At 39.5% G+C, this 22,258-nt stretch overlaps 2 protein-coding genes across 2 annotated transcripts; one reads left to right on the top strand and one right to left on the bottom strand.

Moving 5' to 3' along the window:
- Positions 1–8,337, top strand: ccp110 (centriolar coiled-coil protein 110). Its single transcript, XM_083976440.1, has 14 exons — positions 1–134; positions 922–1,093; positions 1,923–2,063; positions 2,831–4,028; positions 4,202–4,323; positions 4,645–4,822; positions 5,410–5,519; positions 6,161–6,277; positions 6,377–6,478; positions 6,558–6,674; positions 6,795–6,868; positions 6,980–7,045; positions 7,183–7,242; positions 7,560–8,337. The coding sequence occupies exons 2-14, from the start codon at positions 929–931 to the stop codon at positions 7,633–7,635; spliced, it is 2,526 nt and encodes an 841-aa protein (XP_083832566.1). The 5' UTR covers positions 1–134; positions 922–928; the 3' UTR covers positions 7,636–8,337.
- Positions 8,338–10,193: 1,856 nt separating this feature from the next.
- On the bottom strand, positions 10,194–21,999 carry LOC310989874 (nuclear GTPase SLIP-GC-like; the record flags this gene model as incomplete). Its single annotated transcript, XM_083977026.1, has 13 exons — positions 10,194–10,202; positions 13,315–13,448; positions 13,551–13,659; positions 13,961–14,075; positions 14,380–14,555; positions 15,141–15,262; positions 15,421–15,508; positions 15,586–15,679; positions 17,396–17,571; positions 17,683–17,889; positions 18,294–18,512; positions 18,640–18,856; positions 21,938–21,999. The coding sequence occupies 13 exons, from the start codon at positions 21,997–21,999 to the stop codon at positions 10,194–10,196; spliced, it is 1,728 nt and encodes a 575-aa protein (XP_083833152.1).
- Positions 22,000–22,258: the final 259 nt, after the last annotated feature.

Raw genomic sequence — 22,258 nt, 5'->3', positions numbered from 1 at the left:
CCCGAGATTGAGAGGAGGAATTTAAATGTCCCCGTTATTACCGGCACTTTGTTATCTTTTTACATGTTTATCGGTGTCTAACACTCGCCGCGGGGATAAAGAAAAGAAGACATCCCTTTATATCCACTGTGAAGGTAAGAAAATGGCAACGAGTAATACACACGTTTTTCTAACTGTCATTCCGCCAAGGCACATCTGTACGAAAATGTCTGTCTTCAAAAAGAAGAGAAGCCGTAAAATGAAGTGCTGCATGCGATAAACTGTCAACATCGCCGGTGTAAAGCTTGTTCTGTTAGAGGCGGGCACAAAAAGAAAATGATTCCCACCTTTACTGTGCTGTCACTAAGCTATAACGTTAATGAATCAGTGTGGGGTACGTTAGCTGCTGTGATGGGGCGACTGCAGAGTAGACCATGGGTTGTATTGGCAGCATCGAGGACAATTAAACCCTTACCGAGGAATGGTAAATGTCTGCTCTATGGAGACAGTAGCTATCGTTTCATGTTTTAATTTGATGCATACAACATCTGGGCACATGGGCTAACGCCCTGGGTGACACGACCTATCTGTACAGGGTATTATACCATCCATTTACTAATAGATATTTCAGAAATAGAAACTGTATTGATTGGACACATTTCCATGGGATGCGGAAATGGATGTCAGTCACCAGCAATGTCTGATGGAAAGGAATGGCAGGAATGTGATGAGTGTGATAAAAACACTTAGGGCAGACAGAGCCTCTTTTGTTGGAGGCGATTTATCCTGCTCTTCTACCCAGTCTCTTTCCTCTAGTGATCCACACCCAGTGTGTCCTAAGCTCTCCTGTTCACTGACTTGTGGATGTCCATCTAATGCCACACTCTCCGTCTAATTTAACAGCTGGCTGACGAGGCTACATGGTGTGTGTTTCCTATTCAGAGTGTGGATGTGTGGGTGTCCAGAGATGGAAAGCTACGAGGAGTTCTGCCTGCGGAGTTTGGCCATACTGCAGGAGGAGGGGAAATACAAGAAGATGACATGTGAGCCACTGTGTTCCCTGAAGGCTTGCTCTGTCCTCCGCTTTCATGGGAGAGGTGTGCTTTCACCACTGGTAAGGACGAAATGCATCTTTATTCTGAAAGCCAAGGACAACCGAAGATAGAGCTAAACCACTCACTCTTCAAAAATAAACAGAGGCCATAGCTAATGGGTCTTTTTAAAAAGCTCTGAGCTGAACCCCATAAACAAAGATTTGCTTTGCTTTTAGATGATAAAATGTTCAGTTAGTTTAACAATACTGTGTATCTATCAGTCTGCTGCCATGACTATGTAAGAACTAAGAAATGAGAAGGATGTTATCTCAGCCATAAAACACACATCTTTAAACGGGGTGAATTCGATAAAAGTAGCATTTAAGGAAAAACACATTTCTCTGTGAGACCTGCATAATATCTCTTGAACTCCTCAGCTGACTTGTCCCAATTAGATCAGCAGTTGGCATCAGACAGAGAGAGGAGATAATTGATGACGAGAAACATCGAGGTTGTTTGATGTTAGTCAGGTGAATCCACCTCCTGGTAACTGCTGACAAAATTAGTTTTCGGGAATAGCGAAGTTGTGAGGGGAGCAGTGTGAGGCCTGTGGAGCCGCTCTGTGAGTGGAAGATTTCTTTCCGACTCAAACAAAGTAAACACAAACATGGAATAAAGATAAGATAAGACAAGAATGACTTTATTCACCCTCAGAGGGAAATCCATCAATGTGACTGTGTTATCAGCAACCGAGAATAATTCACAAATAATCATGATTTGATATGTTTTGTGTATTGGAAACCACATCATAAAGAGTTCTTGACTAGTGATATTGCTTGGGTGAGAAATTGGATTAATTGTAGTTCTAGTGGTATAAGTTTTTGAAAGAGTGTGTGTTTTTTTTTCCAGTTAAATGCAGAGCAGCGCAAGGAGATGTGTGGCCACAGACAGAGGGCGGTCCAGCAGGAGATGGACAGACAGAACCAGCAGAGGAACAAGCTTTTGGCTCGTGTTCAGGACATACTAGATCAAGCTCAGGTCAGTAGCACAGTATGATTGTGCTCACAAGCCTAGTTAGGATCTGATCCAGGAAGATTGCATCTTTTTTTAAATGAATGTTATGCTGGAGAGGCGTATGGTGTTCATTCAATAAGTGAAAACAATAGCAAAATCAGTCCATTCCAAAGAAAAAGTAATGGCAGTTGGATTTTAATAGTTCTATTCAGAGAAGAAAAATGTTTTGCCACTTTATTTTTCATAAGCAGACATCATCTAAAATTTTCAAACATGAAATAGGTCTGTGTGTCAGTCTCAAAAACTGAATTACAGTCTGTCCCAGAGTCTCTAGTGACGTTTGCAGACTTGAATACAGGTTGTCTGACTCAACGCTTTCTCCGGTGGGCTGTGCTATTTTTACCTAATGGTAGCTCTATTTTGTCACATCAGCAGCCAAAGCAATATTGTCCACTTGCAAATCAACTTCAGTGATGCAATTCCAGGTATTTGAATAAATATGTCATGGCTCTTATTGTTTGTAGTAACAAGCAAAACTCAAGAATGGATATGTGTTTTTACAGAAAAATCAGCATCAACAATCGAGACTGATCAATGGATTCAGATGTTGGGATCGATATCAGCGACTTTTTCAGTTTAGATAACTGACATTTAGTTGGCAGAGAACACTTGTCTGTCTTTTCTTGTTTTAACTGTTTGTAGCTCACAATGTGCAATGAATGAACTACTTTAAACCTGTGCTATTCTGATAAAATAGGAAAGTAATAACACCATCGATTTTGTTTTATTGACTCATTGCATAGAAAGTACCAACTGAGGAGGTTGACAAGCTGCCAGTTTCGAAGTCTTCGACAGTCAGCGGCTACACCCTGGTCACTGACTCACCTGGATTTCCCAGAGATGCTGGATTTCCTACAAATGATCAGCCGGTCGCTGCATGCTCCGAGACCCCCAACCTCAATGGCTACAAGACAGCAGAGGAAGCGAAGGTAAAGAGAGAAGAGAAGACTGAGGAGGAAGAGGAGGAGGAGGAGGACATTAGTTTGGACAGCCTTCTGAAGAAATCAAGAGAGTATGTGAAGAGAGAGCAGAGTCAGCAGGGGTCAAAAGTTGTACACACAGTCCCCCAGACGGAGACTGTCTCAGACAAGGAGAATAAGAGCTGCAGTCCCGTGAGAGACACGGGTGTTGAGTTTGGATTCAGCCTGCATCACAGTCCTGTTGGTGCACCACAGACCCAGATCCAGCACCAGACTCTGTATGAGCCCAGTCTCCAACAGTCTGGCTGCCTCTCACCTAGTCTACCAGACCAGTACACTCGTCTTCCAAGTCCAGAGTCCAGCATTAGTCCCTGTGCACGGAGACGCAGGCCACGCCCAGTTTCCACAGGTAACATCCATTTTTCATTTCCCATAGGACCAGCAGACCTTATTCCCCGCAGCCCAGGAAGGTCAGGGGAAGGTGCTAGCATGACAGATTGGGGAGAAGCTCTTACAGGGGCTTCAAGGTTCTCCAATCACTGGGGCTCAGTGGGTAGTGAAGGTGCTGGTTGCGGAAGCAGAAGTAGCAATCGTCGATCCAGCCACTGTGGTACCAGTCCAGTGCGCGAGGCATGTAGCCCCATTAATGCCCCGGTGCCCAGCCTAGTGGGACACCACGACCATGTGGCTGCAGGATTTCGCCGGCGCTGCCACACCCTGGACAGCCAGTTGAATACTTACCCCCCTGGAGCTGAGCACATAGACCGCAGCCAGGAAAGAGTCCCTCGTTTCATGGCAGGAGTTACATGGATGGCCCCAAGTCGGCGCATCATCGCAGCCCCCTTAAACCAGTCATATGAGGTAGAAAACCCCTCATCCTGTCTACTGAGGCCCTGTGTGACCCCTGACTTGGCTCAGGTCTCGCTCAGGTTGGAGCCTGATGATCCTCAGAATCCAAACAGTGGAAGGATCACACCGACATTTCTGAGAAACGCACCTGAAACACAGACCAGCAAGACAGGTGAGACTATAACACTGTAGCTGCTAAAACATACAGAGTTCAATTTTGTCATTGCTACTGAAACCACTGTTTCTCTTACTGCAGCATTAATGTGAAATACTGTGTGGCAGAGGTTTAGAAAGTGATGAAACCATGTAAAATGTACGACTTTACGTCTTTGTTCACATCATCAGAGGAGACCCAAAGACGAGCACAAGCTCTAGAGGACATGCAAAGGCGTCTGGAGGAGGAGCACGCCTTGCAGATGTCACTGCTTCTGGCTGAGCAGGAGAAAGAGCAACAGCGCCTCCGTCTGGTTAGTATCAAGAATCACAGTATCAACATCTATTTTACACAGAAGCAGAGAGCAAAACATTTTAATTTTGGGCAGTATAAAAAAAAATCTGTTTCTCACAGACTGTGATTAAAGCAACATCAAATTTACTAAATTGACTTGTGTATTGAAAGTGCGCATTAAGTCTGTTTGGCTTTTTTGTTTCCAAATCACTATTAAAATTTATATAATTTCACACATCGTATGATTTAAAAAAAATGTTTCATTGTAAACATTTATAGAATAAAAGTAGTTATATTTTCATGCATCTGTGTGTGTGTGCGCCTGTGTGTATGTGTTTAGGAGCTGGATGAGGCTGAGAGAAGACTGAATGAGCAGGGGTGTGTGCGGCCCCTGAGTGGAGATGCTTGTGGGTGGAAGCGTAGGTCTGTAGGTGACAGCTGTTTTGCTGTCAGCCCCTCCTGCCCAGGACTGAGCCCCGCCCAAACACCATCTGAACGATCACCTGGACACAGCATAGGTAACTCTTCACCAACATCACTTATCACTGTATGAGAGGACAGTCGTGACAAATGACTGCACACAATGGACAAACATTTCAGAATGGATAAATTACTAAATTATTTTGAAGGCATTTAGCAATGAACAGTTTACCATCAACCTTATCAGAGCATAGCAAAGGTTAACAAAATACTGTCATAAAACAGAGCAACAGGACTCTGATATGTGCCACTGCCACATCATGCCAAATTAAGAAAATACATATAAAGAAGGAAGAGATGAATTGACTGTGTTGCAGTACTGTAGATAAATAATGTGGTGAAGGACGTTTCATTTTCATTACCACAAGCCATGCAGCCATCCACAAATATCAATACAGAGTGTTAGTAGTTTTGGGCTGAAGACTGAAATCAGAAAACAACTTTTGTCATCCAAGACAAAAAAAAGACTGAGTCCCATTTTACATTTGTTTTTACTTTACTTCTTCATCCTTTTGCATTTGTAAAAGATAATTAAACGCCACTAATGTCATTATCTGAGCAACACAGCAGTAACAACTAAAGAGCTCTGTATGTCTCAGTTGAAATGATCTGTTACTTTTGCCAGGTTTTCCCAGTCCTGTCAGTTCCAGTGTGTGCTCTCCCTCTGTCCAGCCTCCAGTTTACCTGTGGGGGCCCAACTGGGCAGCTAGCAAACCTCGAGCAAGGCTTAGTCTGGTGGGTATGTCCAAGCACACAAGAGTGAGTGTGTGTCTATGCAAAATCCTGACCATGTAGCACATTTCAAAGTGGCTTTACAGTAGTGCCACTGCTATTTTTTGCAAGATGTGTGAGCCGGGCCCTGCTGCCTACCAGAGTGTCTGACAGAGATAGATTTTCCTCTTTTAGTGAGCTACTAAACACTAATATCACACCCATTAAACCCTCAACAAAGAACCATACACTGTTGGTGAATGAACAGTTTCATTCACTGTAGCAGTAAAGTCCAAATTAATGCAAATGTGGCATACTTAATCAATCAATCAACCAACATGACAATAAAAACAAACAACTGTAAAATGCAATTGTCCTCAATATGCATGCTTATTGTTTCAAGGAATCCTTTTTTTTTTTTACATTGTCACATCTACAGTATATTGCCATGAACTGTGGGTGATATTCCATGGAAAGTCTGGTGAATTTGGCAAACCAAGTCGGCTTTCTGTGCCCCCTGTTCATGAATAGTGGATATGGGTACCCCAAGGACATATTGACTCTGTAACTGTCTTTATACAATGGATTCAATTCAAATTTTTCATACCTTTCTTTTTTTCTGTCCTCACATTCCCATCATCCTGCATCCTTGCTGCGATTCCCAGGTTCTCACACCAGAGCAGCAGAGGGCGTTCTGTCGAATTGGCGCCATCACGCGTGGCTTCCTCACACGCCGACTGCTCAAAACAGAGAAAGTCAAACACCTGCGCCAGACTATTTTGGTGAGCTTACACTGTCACCTGCACACAAAAAGATGTTAAAAACACCACTTAAACTACATGTTTCTGAATGTGTGCTGTATATACTGTATGTGTGTGTAGGACACACAGGAGTTCATCCGTTCATTCCAGACTGAGGCTCCGCAGAAGAAATGCATTCTTTCAGCACAAGATCTCTCCCTGCAGGAGAGAGTGAGAGCCCAGGTATGAGTGTGTAGTTACTGTCAGCTGACAGCAGAGGTCAATCTTTCTCTCTATTTATATGAATGCTCTTGTCCCTCAGTTACGTGCAGCTCTTTATGACATCCATGACATCTTCTTTGAGATGCCTTTGGGCGATCGATTAGCGTTGCTGCAGCAGGACAGGGAGCTACGTGTAGAGAGGAAGCTGCGAGACATGGTAAATAGAAAATACAGGCCAATAATAAATCACAGTACCACATTTAATCAGAAGAAGATGACGTTTGTTGGTTGTTTTTAAAGGAAGTTCATGCATATTTTCAATATTCTGTTCCTGCAGGAGAAAACCAAGAGCTACAAAGAAAGAGTGGTTCTGTCCGCGGCCACACAGAGGTCTCTGGACAGGAAAAAGAGGTAAAACAGGAAGAAGGAATATTGCCTTCCATAGCGTTTGGGATCTTTTAGATCTTAATGTTTTGAAATCCAGCGATCCACTGTGTTTTTTATTTGATGTAATTCCATCAGGGTTGGTGAATCCCCTGCACAGGCTAGGAAGATGCAGCAGAAGCCAAAGAGCCCTACGACCAACAGGTGCCAAATACAGCTGTGATATTTTGTTTTTCCCTGTAATATTTTCTGTCTATTGTGCTTTATACATGTGTATTGCTGGTTTCATTGTCCCCCTAAAATCACTTGTCTAAATATATTCTTGCTTTGTCCTTTCACAGAGTCCTGAAGCCGAGCCAAGGCCAAAACTCTCCTGCCCCAGGGCAGCTGAACCGCCAGGGGTGAGTTTACTTCCTGTCTCAGCATGCTTTACTCTTGGACCTTTATCCTAGAATTGCAAATTGCCTTATTTTGCTCTCATAAGGCACAACTGTGATTTATTACTTTTTTGGGGAAACATTCTGCACTCCATGATTGATAAAATGTTGATCGGCTTGTTGGATTGTTGTATTAAACTTTTCATACGCTCAATTTCCTATTTGCACACAGTCAAGGTATATGATTTTTAAACAAACATGTCTATCTCCTTGTGCTAAAGGCAGCGGAGTACTGCAGCTTTGACTAACTGTTTCCAAACTAACAAACTGTTTCCTCACAGGAGCTGGTACAGAAAGACCCCGGAGGAGAGGGTGAAGCGCTCAGATAGCCTGAAAAAGCAGCACTCTCTGGGTTAACAGGTGACTCAACATCTCCTGACCTGTGAACTTGAATTTTTAGTCTTTTAATACCAACACTGCACCACTGAAACTCCAGTAAGCGCTGCTAACTCTTTGATGTTCTTTAACCTACCTTATTGGAACTGAAATGATTGTATACACTATCACAATGCCATCATTTTAACTGTTGTAGCGATAGTTTTTAGTGTCAACACATGTAGCTGGACCACTTGATGAGCGAGCAGACACATTTTACATTTTTTGAAACAATGAAAATAGGTATATGTATGTAAATGCAGTCTAGAAGACAGTCAGAGCTAAAGGGAAATAAGTTTTACTATTTATCTGTGCCTAAGAACTATGCCTTTGCTATGTAATATTTCAGCATGCCTATATTCACTAACTGTTCCCATAAACTTCTAGTGCTTATAAGTGAATTTCATGCTGACGCTCACTAATGTAGTTTAAAAGTAAATAATTTATTTATTTTATGTATTTTTTGTCTAAGGGCTTCGAGAACCAATGTGTGCTTTGTTTTTTTATTTAATGGTCCTGAGTTTACACTATGAGACATTTCTGTGTGTTTCAGCACTTGGCAATGCCTGAGAATTTAAATTGTTTGTGCACATACTAGTGCATTGTTACATTAACATAGCTTCACATAAGAGGTGATGCACAGTGGTCTTTCACTGTCGAGTTTTTCTAGAAGTAGAAATAAATTCTTATATGAAATGCATGCCAAAGTCTGCAAAGATTTCCCACAAAGCAACTCCTGGAGATAAGGGTTAGACTCAAGAACATTAATGTGAACAAATGATCAAACCACATTTTAATAAATTGGTAGACAGTATACTTCTGTGTCAGTTGTATTGAGTGTGTTGATGTTATTCACTGACATTGCTGTACTTGTTTGTTTTTTTGTTGTTGTTTTTATTTAAAATGCCACCTTGCCATGTTTTCTATGACTGGAATAAATTGTGCAATTATTTAAACTTTCTTGATTCTGATTCATGATGATATTAGGCTGCAAGTGGAGTGACTCCAGTATCACTCCTATGTGTTAGGTAGAGGCAAGAGCCAGCTGTCCACATGCACACATTTACTACTGACTTCCTATAAGAGGAAAACTTAAATCTCATCTGTCATTCCAGCCCTTTAAAAGATAATGTTCTATGCACTGTTAGGATTTACATGTCAAATTGTATTTGATACTGTAGTACAATAGACAAAAACAGGGATGTCATTAATGTAAAACCGGTGCCTTTACATATTTTGACTTCCTGAAATCAATTATCAGCTCTTTCATTTTATTTACATTAGAGGTTGTTATGCCGACACCATAAAGACAAGTCCTGCACCTCCTTCCTATGTGTCCTCATTGCTGTCATGTTATACATCATGAGGAAGACCTCATAATGTATGAGAATAAACCTTGACTTTGATAATTGAATGCCGTGACTCAGAAACATGTTTCTGACCATGACCATTTTCATGTTTATGTTCAATCAAGCTCTACAGCTACAAAATTAGGAAATTTGTCAGATTTTTCAAAAAGAGTTGGCGCTGTTGATTTTCCCAGAGCAGCAGTTTAAGTGTTATGTAACTAATATATTAACTTGCTGACTCTTAAAACTGTATTTGATTAAGAAATTATAATAAATGGGATTTGTCTGCTTACCAAGTCCCAAAATAACATATTTACAATTCAAACACCAAAATTTGCATGAATTTTCTCATCTAAACTGGTATGGGCATATGACCAACATGACCTTTTTGTCAGGACACTTCAGTGTCTCAAACACATATCCATGAAGCAAAGAGGAATGTTGTGTAAAGTGCTTCGAGAGGTTGTTGGGACTAGAAATCCATGATAAAACAGCAGTCCATTCATCATTAGTCTATTGATGATTGCCCAAGGGAACACTAGATCTAGATGTTTCTGAGGTGTTTAGAGTCAATTACATAACTTCCATCTTGTCTGAGTAAAAAACGTTTCTGGTCATTTAGATCTTTTTGTCCAGGGAGTGTTTGGATGAACCAAACCTTTCCTCTCAGGATCTGGATAATCTTTTGTTGATTAAAGGACTGAAAAATCCAGACATGGATGAACAGGTTAGCTATAGTACAGTTCATATGAGGCCATGGTGAAGCACCTTGGGAGTGCTGCCATTAGATCACCTCATATTTATCAGATCACTTCCTGGTGCCTGGTGAATGCAGCCATGTTCTCACATTTGCACAGATGCAAAAACGGATGTAGGCTAAAAGAGTGTGTTGTTTATTCTGAAGAGGAACTGCCTTAAGGCACATAAGATGTTACACAAAAACTGGGTGTGGTTGGTTGATATGATGTCCTGGCACTGATAATAACAACTGTGAGTAGAGAGAGGCAGAATCACATGCCACAAAGAGCCACCGGATTCAGGATTCAAACTGAGGCCGGCTGCAGCGAGGACTGTAGCCACTGCATATGGGGCGCCTGCTCGACCCACTAAACAATACAGCGCCCCAAACCAGTGGTGCTTTGATCACGTTTAAGACCTTAACCGTTAATCCTCCTGAAAAACAACACATCTCTACTGAAACTGTTCGGACATAAAGAACAGAACAGAAATTTGAATTTTTCGTGTGTGTACGATATAGGCACTGTAAACTTGCTCTGTCCATTGCAACAGGACAAAACTTGATGTTACGTAGGCTAAGTCATTTGCTCCTAATGCAACATCAGCAGAGTGCTCAGCTTTCACATGCAAAAACAAATTCCTGTAAAAAGGATGAAAGCTATTCATCCTGAAGAGGAACTAACCTTAACACATAAACCACTTCAACACATCACAGCCACTGTTATGTTGACTGATATCAAGGAGACAGGGCCGGCCCTAGGATTTTGGTGGCCCTAAACAAGATTTTTCGTTTGTGGCCCACTCTAAGCGCAAATCACTGGTTAAAACTGAATACAGACATGTTTATGTCCTCTGAGGTTTGAGGCAATTTTCTCGACTTTTACATATTTTCTTAAATTTATCTTTTTAAGATACTTGCAGATGTAACAATACTCAAGTGTTTTATGTCTAAATATTAGAACCTCCGCTGTAAGCACACTGAGGCCAATTTGTCCTAGAACACTGTATAAAGAAATAATTTAGGCCAAATGCTGGAAATTTGAGGTCTGCTTTTTGAAAAATTTCAAATCCCTTATGAAAACACTCCTTCAGTCATGAGAATGAACTGTTTTGGTGCTTGAAATAGGATATGAATACAGTAATAGATAAGTGTAGAAAACAAGTCTAAAATGAAATTTTGTAAGATTGCTTTTGAGCACAAATGTTGTCATTCTGCCATTCTATTTTCACCAAATGTCTCAAATGTGACATAAAAGAAGCTAAATATTGACTTCACATTACATATAAAGCTCATAGCGTGCACGTGGGAATCAAAATTTTCCTTTTTATTGTGATTGTGTAACCCCCAACACTGAGTGACAGTGACAATATCATGTTTCATTCAGGGAAATAATGTAAGTTTATGATTTTGTTCCTTTGAAAAAAAAAACAAAAAAAACATAAAAAATAAAATAATGTTCTGTCATTCTATGTATGTGGTTATAAAATCTGAATTTAAGCAGCAGAGCTGCAGCTTGGAAATGACTTTGGAGAAAATGCTGGTTGATATCACACATTAACAATATGACACCCAGACACATGTCAGCTTTCTTTTTGGGCATTGTTGGACACTTTTGATTCCTCTTTGGGTAACGTGGACAGATTGTGTTACCGGTACTAGCCTTCATCTCTGGAGGGTTGCTTTGCAATTTAGTAGGATGGTAAGTCAAATAGCTGTCAAAAACCTTCAAAATGAAACTATTGGAACAATATGTTGACAGCTTCGCCTCTGTCACTTCTTTGACTGATTTCAACCACTCAACAGGTCATTATCAGGTTCAAATGAATCAACACAATCATGAAGTGTCCTTTTGCACATATAAGTCATTAACACACTGATAATAAATTAAATCAATGAACAGATCGTTTCCATGGATATTTAATAATTGAATGATCTACATACAATATATGGTACATCTGCTGCTTCTGCTTCAAAATAGGTCAAGGTGTCTCTATTGAGCTGTAGTGTACAGTATACTACAGCAAAAGTATTTTTAGCCTTTACCTTTTTAGAATTAAAACAATGAAAAATAGTATAATACATAACTGCATTAAAAAGTCATACATTTCATCTCTTCTATTTTGATTTCTAATATGAACACACATAGAAATTATTATTTTGCAGCTAGCAAAGCCTTGAATATGAAGTTACTTAAAGGCCCCATGGCATGAAAAATGTGATTTTGGTTGTTTTTTCGTGCTTGGGGAGGTCTCTGGGCCTCGTATATACTGCCCCATGCATCAAACTGGTCATAAACGGATAAACACACACCGCCCATTTGTAGGAACTGTCTCTTTAAAACGAGCAGATAGCACTTCCTCCTTTCTGTGATGTCACACACAAGGTAACTCCGCCCACCGTGACCAGTTGTTTATATTCAATTTTTATGAATGCAGCTTAGGTTTCAGTTACTTGCCTGTGATTGGCCCGACCACATGCCACTCAAAAACAGTCAGCCAATCAGAGGAGAGGTTCTCATTCTCTCTTCTGATTGGCCAAATGACCTGTGCCTGCTAGAGCTCCAGAAAGAGGCAACAGAAAGGGGCAGTAGAAACGATATTAAGCAGATCACAGGTACTCAAAACCAATGATACATCTTGTTAGGGATATCAGCAGGGAAATAAACCCAGAGAAAAGTGCACAGCATGGGGCCTTTAAGTCTACAAACATTAAGGTCATAATATAAAGTCATTGATATAAAACATAAAAATGCATAATAAAAAACTGTTGAATCATTTAAAACCACAAAGTCTTTGGAGCATTTAAAGTGGCAAAGGCATATATTGTATAAAGCACATTAATTAGGCAAAACATGTCCTTATAAAGAATCTAAAATCTCTGCAAGCAATAAAGACCAGTGTGAGAAAAACAAAGGGATTTTTTGCAGGTTTTTCTTCCTTCCTAAAGTAAGATCATAAGTAAATCAAGGTCTCTCAGATTGTAGAGACACTTAACATAAGTTTGACCAAATTAGTGATGTTTCTCCATCTTGCTGCTGTTTATGTCATCATAATGTTTCTTCACCAGGTCAAACTCTGCTGAAACATCTAAAAGGAAAATATAATAAATAAAAACTGTGATTCAACAGAAATGAATAAACAGAATATATAATTTTTACATTCACATAAAATTCATATTGATATCAGTGAGATAAGTACAATGTATATATATTTTTTTAAATGTTCTCAACCTGGGATTGAGTCATCAGTAGTCTTCAGTGACAGCTCAATTGATTTCATCAGGGATTCCTTAAGTTCCTTCAAGACATACTCCTAATGAAGCAACAAAATCGCTCATTACTTTTCACTCCCACAGCCAAATATTCTGAATCATACAAATAACTACTTTCATTTTAAGCAAATAGTTAATCCCTACATATGTTTTGTGTTTGTGTCTTAAAAGCAGTGACTACAGTGTTGTAGTAAAAACAGATTTTAGAATGATGCAGAATAAATCTTAGTATAAAAACCCTAGAATGAACAGAACATTTTACTATAGCATTCTGTTTCCTATGGCTATACGAAAAGAACAAACCTTCAGGTCATTCAGGTGGAGCAAGAGAACATCTTTAGCGTGCTGAAACATGATGTTCTTTGATTCATAAACATGCCTTTCAATGGTGTCCCTCATGTTTTTCAGTACACCTGGTCCACTAAATGTTGCTGCTCCTAGAATAAAAAAGAAAACAGTTGTCAAACTGAATGATTCTGTATAATCATGATGAATTTACTGACAGTCTGTATACTATATATCATGATCTTCTTTATTACTTTTATAACATTCTTGCATGTACTCCTCGATTATCCAGGTCAGACTGCGGTACATTATTTTCTTGCGTTCCCGAATGATTCTGTTGAGTTTCATCTTAATCTTTTCTTCCTTAAAGAAGAACACAGGGTGTAGTTTTATGTATTCTCTCTCTCTCTCTCTCTCTCTCTCTCTCTCTCTCTCTCTCTCTCTCTCTCTCACACACACGCACGCACACGCACACACACACACACACACACGTGCACACACACGTGCACACACACACACACACACACACACACACACACACACACACACGCACACACACACGCACACACACACACACACACACACACACACACACACACACACACACACACACACACACACACACACACACACACACACACACACACACACACACACACTTTACCTCTGTCTGTAGAAAAGTCAGTTGCAGCTTGACCTCTCTGTACTTCTGGATCAGCCTTTTTGTGTCAAGTGTAAATGCAGCGATGGCTCCATTGAATGCTCCACATCCTTCATTTCTGAAACATGTCAACAAGTTTAAATGTCATGTCCTTTTTATAAAAAATACCATCTTTGATGATTATCAGTCATCCAGGTCAGCGTATCCTGAGGTAACTTAACTTGCTTTAGTTAATTTCTGTGTCATCACTCAGTCAACAAGTTCCTAAAGAACCCCTCTGAAAAAGTCTTTCAGGTGAGATTTGTAACATCTTCAAGAACTCCAAACAAGTCCAGAGAGTACAATCTCTCAATAGTCTTTCTCTCTCTAGATTGTAAATTGACCTACAAATACTTTTGTGTCCTCAGTGAATAATTTCTTACGCAAAGGTCTTTCTGAACTCCTCATCAATGCTGTTGGTCAGGAACGAACTCAGCTTCTCATTGACGTTTATTTGTCTCTGTTTTTTTGTTTTGTAGGTGCCGTTGTTCTGAACAACATACTTTAATGTCCTGTGAAAACTGCTACCAACACCCGTTTTCTGACCTGCAGCCTTTCTCTGAAACAAAACAGAAAAAACTTCTTGTATTCTTTGTATGAAGTTCATAATCAAAATCGTCATTAAAGTAGTACAAAATACATACAGGATATAAGATGGACTTCAACGTTGCATCACATGAACTTTTTGATTGTTCAACCCCCTCAGTGAGGCATCTTTCAAAAGCCTCATAAGCCTCTTCCATGGGTTTTCTGACTTTATCAAGTTCCCGCCTCATGTTTTCTTCAAGCTCTCGGCACACCTCTGTTTTTGTTCCACCCTGAAATCAAACACACATTTATTCATGACATCCTGTTGTTCATCCTGTATGAACAGTATTTAATTACTGTTGTCACAGAGCCTCTCTGAAGTAACCCGGCCTGAGTAAATCAACAACCTTCATGGACAGATTTTCTATAGGGGTGACATCACAAAGAAACGTATTTAACTGGCACTAAAATGTATAGTCATCTGACTTTGGCATGTGCATGCATGCATTTGAGCATAGTTTACTCATTTGATGTCAGAATTATTATTTTCAGGGAATTGTTAATGACAACTGAGATGATTAAACAAAATGAAAGAGGTTTTATCACTGGATCGTACCACTTTCCTGCATCTCGCCCCTTGAATCAGAGAGAGAATCCCATACGCTCCAGACACATAGTTTAATGTCACTGAGTGATAGGCGTTCAGAGTTTGCAGATATTCCTGAAGTTTTGGTATTTCTAGGAAAATAGAGTTTGTATTTTACATGTTTACATTACATACTTTCAGACACATTCAGTTGGTTAGTAATCCTTGCACACATTAAAGTGATTAAAATAAACTAAAACCAAATGTGTATTTCAGTGATAAATCTTACTGTCATGGAGTCTTCACCTACCTGTGTCGTCTCGTTGTAGATATTTTTCTTTCAGAAACTCCTTGGAGCTCACTGTGAACACTTGGAAACACTCTTCACTGAAATGTTTCTGAAAAATCAGAATGGGTTTTGATTTTAACGTCAGGCCATCAGTCTGTAAGCTTTTTCAAAGTCTATATAACTCACCTTAATCTTTTTGTCTTTTCTGAATTCTGACATCACTGTTTGCTTGGCTTCCAGATTTCTCTTCTGTATGAGATCACGAACAGCAGCTGATCGACTGAAAAGAGATTTGGCACCTCAGTATTTGGAGAAATTACTTCCACCTCAGTATTGTCCAAACTGGTTTCTTATGTCTTTAAATCAACACACTTTTTTTTCTAATCAAGTTTCGATCACACACAAAGGTTAATCAATATAATCTGTGCATGCATGGTCTCTCTTTTTCCAAGTCGACCCACAGCATTAATTACCGTCTTACAGTTTTTCTCTATTGGTTTGGCTCAATTCTTGAAACAGAAATTACATTCTCAAAATAACATGGACAAATCTCCAAACCACCTTGCAAATGTTCACAACAGAATGGCATTTCTCATTGATTTCATCAAATTGCAAATGTCTTAGTACATGTCTCAAGTGTCTTAGTGCATCTTTGCAAATGGTTATGTACAAGTACCCTAGAGTTAGCACAATGAGCATACATTTAGCACATTTTCCAAATGAATAGATCTTGCTGATCTAAGCTGATTAGTTGATTCTCAGTCTAATGGTTGCTCTCTCCAAAACATGTCAGCATGATTTCACTGTGTAAATCATCATATGCACAATAGTCTGTTCAACTGTCAAAATTAGTCAACATACTGTAGGCTAATACCATGAAAACCATATGAATTTCTTGCAGCATTTCATAAATTCATGACAGTAATTGACAGTCAGGTGAAATTAGAACTTGACTAACGAAGGAGGAGTTCCTACATCTCAGATGACCAATCAATCAGCTGTTTAGCTACCTGACTGGTGCTGTCTATGATTGTGAATGCTGCCAAACGCGTATATATAGAGCTTGGCTAGGGCCTGCATCGCGAGGGAAAATATCATCTGTGATGTTGATGAAAATATGTGGCCAATCAGAGCGCAGCGTATGGATGGTCAGGAGGATGAAGATGGTGGCCAGGAGACAGAGGGTGATGACAGTGATGAGTGGTGAAAATGTCTCTACTCGTGAAACTTTGTTTACTGCACTATAGGCTTGGTATATTTTTTCTGTTTTTTTTGTGTTCATATTTCATACATGTACAGAGAACTGTAGGCCTATACATTTTGTTTTTACAGTACATAATCTTGAGTTACTTTATGTAGGCTATATGTGAATAAAAATGGTTACAATTTCCTTGGCAATATGAGTGCAGTGTGTGTGATGTCAAACTTTGGAGGTTGCTCTTACTGTAAAGTCCTTTTCTTAGGTTTTATACGTCTCTGCCATAGTGACAAAACATCTAAGCATTTTGACTTGCAGTGCTCACAGAATGCCACAGGGATGATGCATTTTGGGGGCACTGACTACTTACATGAGAAAGAAGTTTGGTTTTGACACATAAGTAAACTGTTTTGGGAGAGATATGAGGTTCTGCAGCTCATCCATGGTGTTATGCTGAACCATCCAGTTTATTTTTGGTAAAAGCACTAAGTGAATGCAAATGAGCCAAAAGCAATTGAGAAAGATCTTTGCCATTTTGATGGTACTGACACTTTACATGGTAAATGAATCTAGTTTTGAAGCATGTGTGAACAGTTTTGGGAGAGATATGCGCTTTTGCTAGTGAGCTGTAATGTTGTGCAGAACTGTAAGACTGTTTGGCCAAATGGTCTTATAGTTTTAAGAATGTCATTTCTGTTTCAAGAAATGAGCCAAACCAACAGAGAAAAACTGTAATATGGTATATTCAGCTATTTACCTTTTGACATGGAATTAAATGTACAGATGTAAATTACTTACTGATCATCTGAATCTTCAACATGGTCAGACTTGGTGCAGATAAAGTGAATGCACTGACACTCGCCACCATTTCCCATGAGGCTACAGGCATCCTCCAGGATCTCCCACGCTTCTTTCTCTGATGCTGCTCGATCAATATCTGTCACAATCCACACAGTGGAACAACTTCCTACAAGCTGCAGAAGCATAACAAGATAATTATGAGAAATTGATGATGATCAATGCCACAGTTTCAGACAGTAAAGACAGTAAAACAGCATAAACAGCAGTCTATGGGAATAAATTACCTCTTTCCACATTCTGTCTCTGCTTTTGTTACGATCCCCATTTCCAGGAAGATCCACAAGTGTGACATGCTGGAGAAGTTCATTATCAGGCACCTTGACAGTCACACACTTCACCAGTGGCCAGTACCACCTCTTGATTACATTGCCTTGTCCCTCTTTCAAGTCACTTCTCGTGTATTTGACAAATTTTGCAGATAGTTCTATGGCCTGTGATAAATAATAAAGTAAGGTAAGACAATGCAAAGTGATTTTTTAATATTCACATTCAAAGTGCTTAATAAATTGCATAAAAGAATCGGAATCTGAGAAAGGTCAACATAAAGCGTTCATGGAGGTTCATACATGTAATAAAAACGTATCAAAATCCTCACTGTTTTTTTTTATTAAGCTTATTTTGAAGTTCCATACATGCCTGTCCAGAAAAAAAATATCTTCAATAGTTAAGTCTGCTTATGATGAATGCATGGGGCAAACCCATTTTCAAGAACCTATTTTTTAGATGATAAAAGGCTTACACTATAACTGATTGTATGTAACTGTTCAAAGCTTGAACCTATTTCATTGTTAAACACTCAAGGTTTACTTGTATGTGACATGATAGTCCTACTTACTGATTCACATGTCAATATCTTCTTCCTGCATTGGAGAAACTCTGGAATTTCTCTGAAATGTCTGTCCTCCATGAGGTTTTTAGTTGACATGTTTCTCCTCCATTCTTCTCCATACAGAGCTGTCAGCTTGTCACAATACTCATCATCATCATCTATCTTTTCCTGATCTGCATCATCCCTAAGAATATGCTCCAATGGCCACAATTCATCTTCCCACTCCTGAAAAACAAAAAATAATTAGGCCTATGTTGAATTTCATTCACTCAAATGTCAAATAATGTAGCCAACAATTATTCTTTTGCAGCTAAACTGTACATTTTCAACTAGTTAAAGACAGATGATGTACCTCTTTCGTGATGAATTCAATTTCTGCCTCATACTTTGTGTTGACCTTGTTCGCCTCCACTTTAATCATGACTGAGGTACATGCACTGACACTTCCAGAGGGCAGAAGGTTCTTCACTCCAATGACGGCATTTATCAGAGAGCTCTTTCCAGCTCCGGTTTTACCAAACACACCGACCAGCTCCCTCTTGTCTGTCTCCAGATCACGGATTTTAGACCTGGTGTATGATAGATAGATAGATAGATAGATAGATAGATAGATAGATAGATAGATAGATAGATAGATAGATAGATAGATAGATAGATAGATAGATAGATAGATAGATAGATAGATAGATAGATAGATAGATAGATAATTTATTAGTACAGACTCTGGGTCCAGTTAAAAATACAAGACAGGACAGGAAACAACAACAAGCAACAACGACATACGGGGTGGTCTAGCAGCCCCTTATTAAAAGACACTTATACCAGTGTTTCCAAAGCAGTGACGTGTAACGTGTGGCACTAAATGCAACGTTAGTCAGTTCCATCACAATCTGATTTTCTGAGTTGTTTAGACGACAAATGAACTTATACATGATATTTCTTAAGACAGACTGGAGAGTGTTGACTCGAGCATTCACAAACATTTCAGTGGTGCTGGTCCATCTGGGCCGTTTTAACAAGATTCTCAAAGAGTCATTATATGCCACTTGTAATCTCCGAAAGCTCGTTTTTTTGTAATTTGACCACAGATGTGCAGTGTACAGCGGTGTGCAATAAGCTTTAAACAGAGTCAGCTTCACATCATCAGAACAACAGCCAAATTTCCGTCTTAGCACATTTGCTTGCACATATAACATGCGAGACTGACGCAGAATGTCCTCGTCATCAGTCAGTGTGTCTGTGATCACATGACCAAGATATTTCACCTGACTACAGGTTTTTAAAACTTGACCTGACCTGGGAAAATCACATGTTTATCCTCATTTGTTCTGGAGATCATGATCACACTCTTTACATCATTATATTTTATGTCATGTTGTTCTCCATACAACGAACACACATTAAGAAGCTGCTGCAGGCCAGCTGAGCTCGGACTAAGGAGCACACAGTCATCCGCGTACATGAGATGGTTCACCACAGCACTGCCAAACATACAGCCAGTTTTACACATTTTTAACTCTTTTGACAGACTGTTCATGTAGAAATTAAATAAAATAGGTGATAAAATGCTCCCCTGTCTGACTCCATTACTGACATGAAAGGGGGCAGATACACAATTATCCCACTTCACCTGCATTGTTTGGTGAGCATACCAGTAAGACAGGATTCTCACTATGTATTTTGGGACGCCTGCTTCACTCAATTTATTGAATAACTTCCTATGGTTCACGCGGTCAAATGCCTTGGAAGCATCTAAAAAGCACATAAACATGGATGAGTTTTTTCTTTTGTAGTTACTCAACAATTCTTTTAACACATAGATACACATATCTGTACTGTGCTTAGGTTTAAACCCAAATTGATTTTCTGCAGCGGTAATTAATGCATTGACTCTTTCCAGAATAATTTGTTCAACAACTTTAGACAGGACACTCGCAAGAGCAATGGGTCTGTAATTGTCTGAGCTGCATACTTTTCCAGATTTATCCTTGACAACAGGAACCAGCAGCACTGACATCATAGAGTCCGGCAGACAGCCATGGACCATGAAGGAAGTAAAGCATAGAGCAAGCAGAGGAGATAACCTTGAGCTAGCAAATTTGAGATGCTCAGCAGAGATAGAATCCATACCTGTGGATTTATTGACTGTTAGGTTTCTGATCACTTGATACACCTCATGGGTCTTGATTGTACTCACACTTTCAACATTATTTACTTGATAGCCTTCAGTTGGAGCACAGTTAAATAGTTTCTTATAATGTTGTTGCCAGAGTGCAGCAATTGCATTAGCACCAGAAACTCCATCTACTGTACATGGTAATGAAGGTCTGCAGTTATTGACACGCTTTACCTCTTTCCAGAAAGCTTGGCTGTTTTTATCTAAAAGTTTCTTGGCCATGGAGTCAGCCCTCAATGTTTGCTCATTTTTACTGATGTAACGTATAGCATATTTATATTTTGCGTTTGTATGCTTCTTGTATTCAAAAATAGGTCCCTGTCTCGGTTTACCAGCCATAGCCCAGGATTTAGTAGCTTCACAGGCTTCTGTATAAAATTCAGCAACATACGTGTTCCACCCAGGTCTAGGTTTACCCTTCTTTTTTGCTTTTAGAAGAGGCTTGCTGGCTTTAAGTAGAGCTGTTACAATATCAATATACACTGCAGAAATATCCATTTTATGATTAATGTTAGAACAATTAGTATTTTTACAAATCAGTGCCTCTCTTGGCAGATATATATTACTCAACAGTTGGTCAGTGTGAGCGAAATAGGAGGCAATGTCTTCCTCTGAAAGAGAGGACCAGTCCACATGATCAGGAATAAGACTGTTTGCACATTTTACAGTGTCAGGTACTGTATGTTATCCCATCTAATAACCATCTTTAGAGGGATGTGATCTGAGGTAGATACATTATATAAAATTTCCATGTTTATCAAGGAAGTGTGAGCATCAGCTGTTGAGAGACAATGATCCAACCAGGATGTGGTGTGCCATGCCTCACTTATATATGTGTAGCTTTCAGATGGCAACAACTCCCTGCTGGACAGTATTAGATTATTATCTCTACAGAGATGGTTCAGATGGTTAGCAAATACAGATCTACTGTCTGAAATGTCAGCATTCATATCCCCAACAATAAAAACACTAGTAAATTGCTCATTTATTAAGAAAGAGCTGATAAACGCCAACTTATTCATATAGTCTTCTTCATTATTCTGGCATTCATATGGGGTATAGACATTGGGGTATGAGAGTTTAAATGTGGTTTTGTGTCCATTATGTTCGAGTAACAGCATGTAAGGGGTTGGTCATGACAGTTACCACCAAATTATCTCCGTACTTTGACTTAATTCAGTTAATATTTTTTATCATTATTTTTTTTCATCCTACATCGTACAGTGTCCTACATCTCTTTTCTGTGTTCATTCTATACACAAAATCAGCAGTAGCAGAGTGGCAGTGTATTGTCTGCATTTAAATTACAACAAAGAGAGACAATAAAAAAAAAAAGATATAACACAGGGTTCAGTAATGTCTGTGAGCTTGTGAGTGAAGGTCAGGATAGTTTCATATGAAAATGACTGATAATATCCTCTTGAATTTCCAGTAGGTTGTGATGTGCTAGAAAAAAAGAAAACTCAACACTTACTTGAGGAAAGCATTGAGCTTTGTGTTTTCTTCCTTTTGTAGTCTCATATAAACATACTTCATTATCTTTTTCACATCAGACAGTAGGATTTGTTCTGTCAGAGAAAAAAAAAAAATTATTAAGCAGGAACCATGAACGGTTTTTCTATTTATGCACAGTGAGGTAGCTTAAAGCAGAAGTAAGCGATCCGGTCGTTTTGGCTAACTTCTTGTCAGCCGATGGAGTTAGCAGTCCCCGCCCTCGTCATGGATCTATTGGTCCTCGTCCCTACGTCACCACATTCACGCGCATCCCTTGGCTGCACACACAGAGAGGACCGCC

Source organism: Trachurus trachurus (genome assembly GCF_905171665.1).
Source record: "Trachurus trachurus genome assembly, chromosome: 8".
NCBI classification, from domain to species: Eukaryota; Metazoa; Chordata; class Actinopteri; order Carangiformes; family Carangidae; genus Trachurus; species Trachurus trachurus.
The sequence above is the reverse complement of the archived record's forward strand: the minus strand, read 5'-3'. Positions and strand labels throughout refer to the sequence as shown.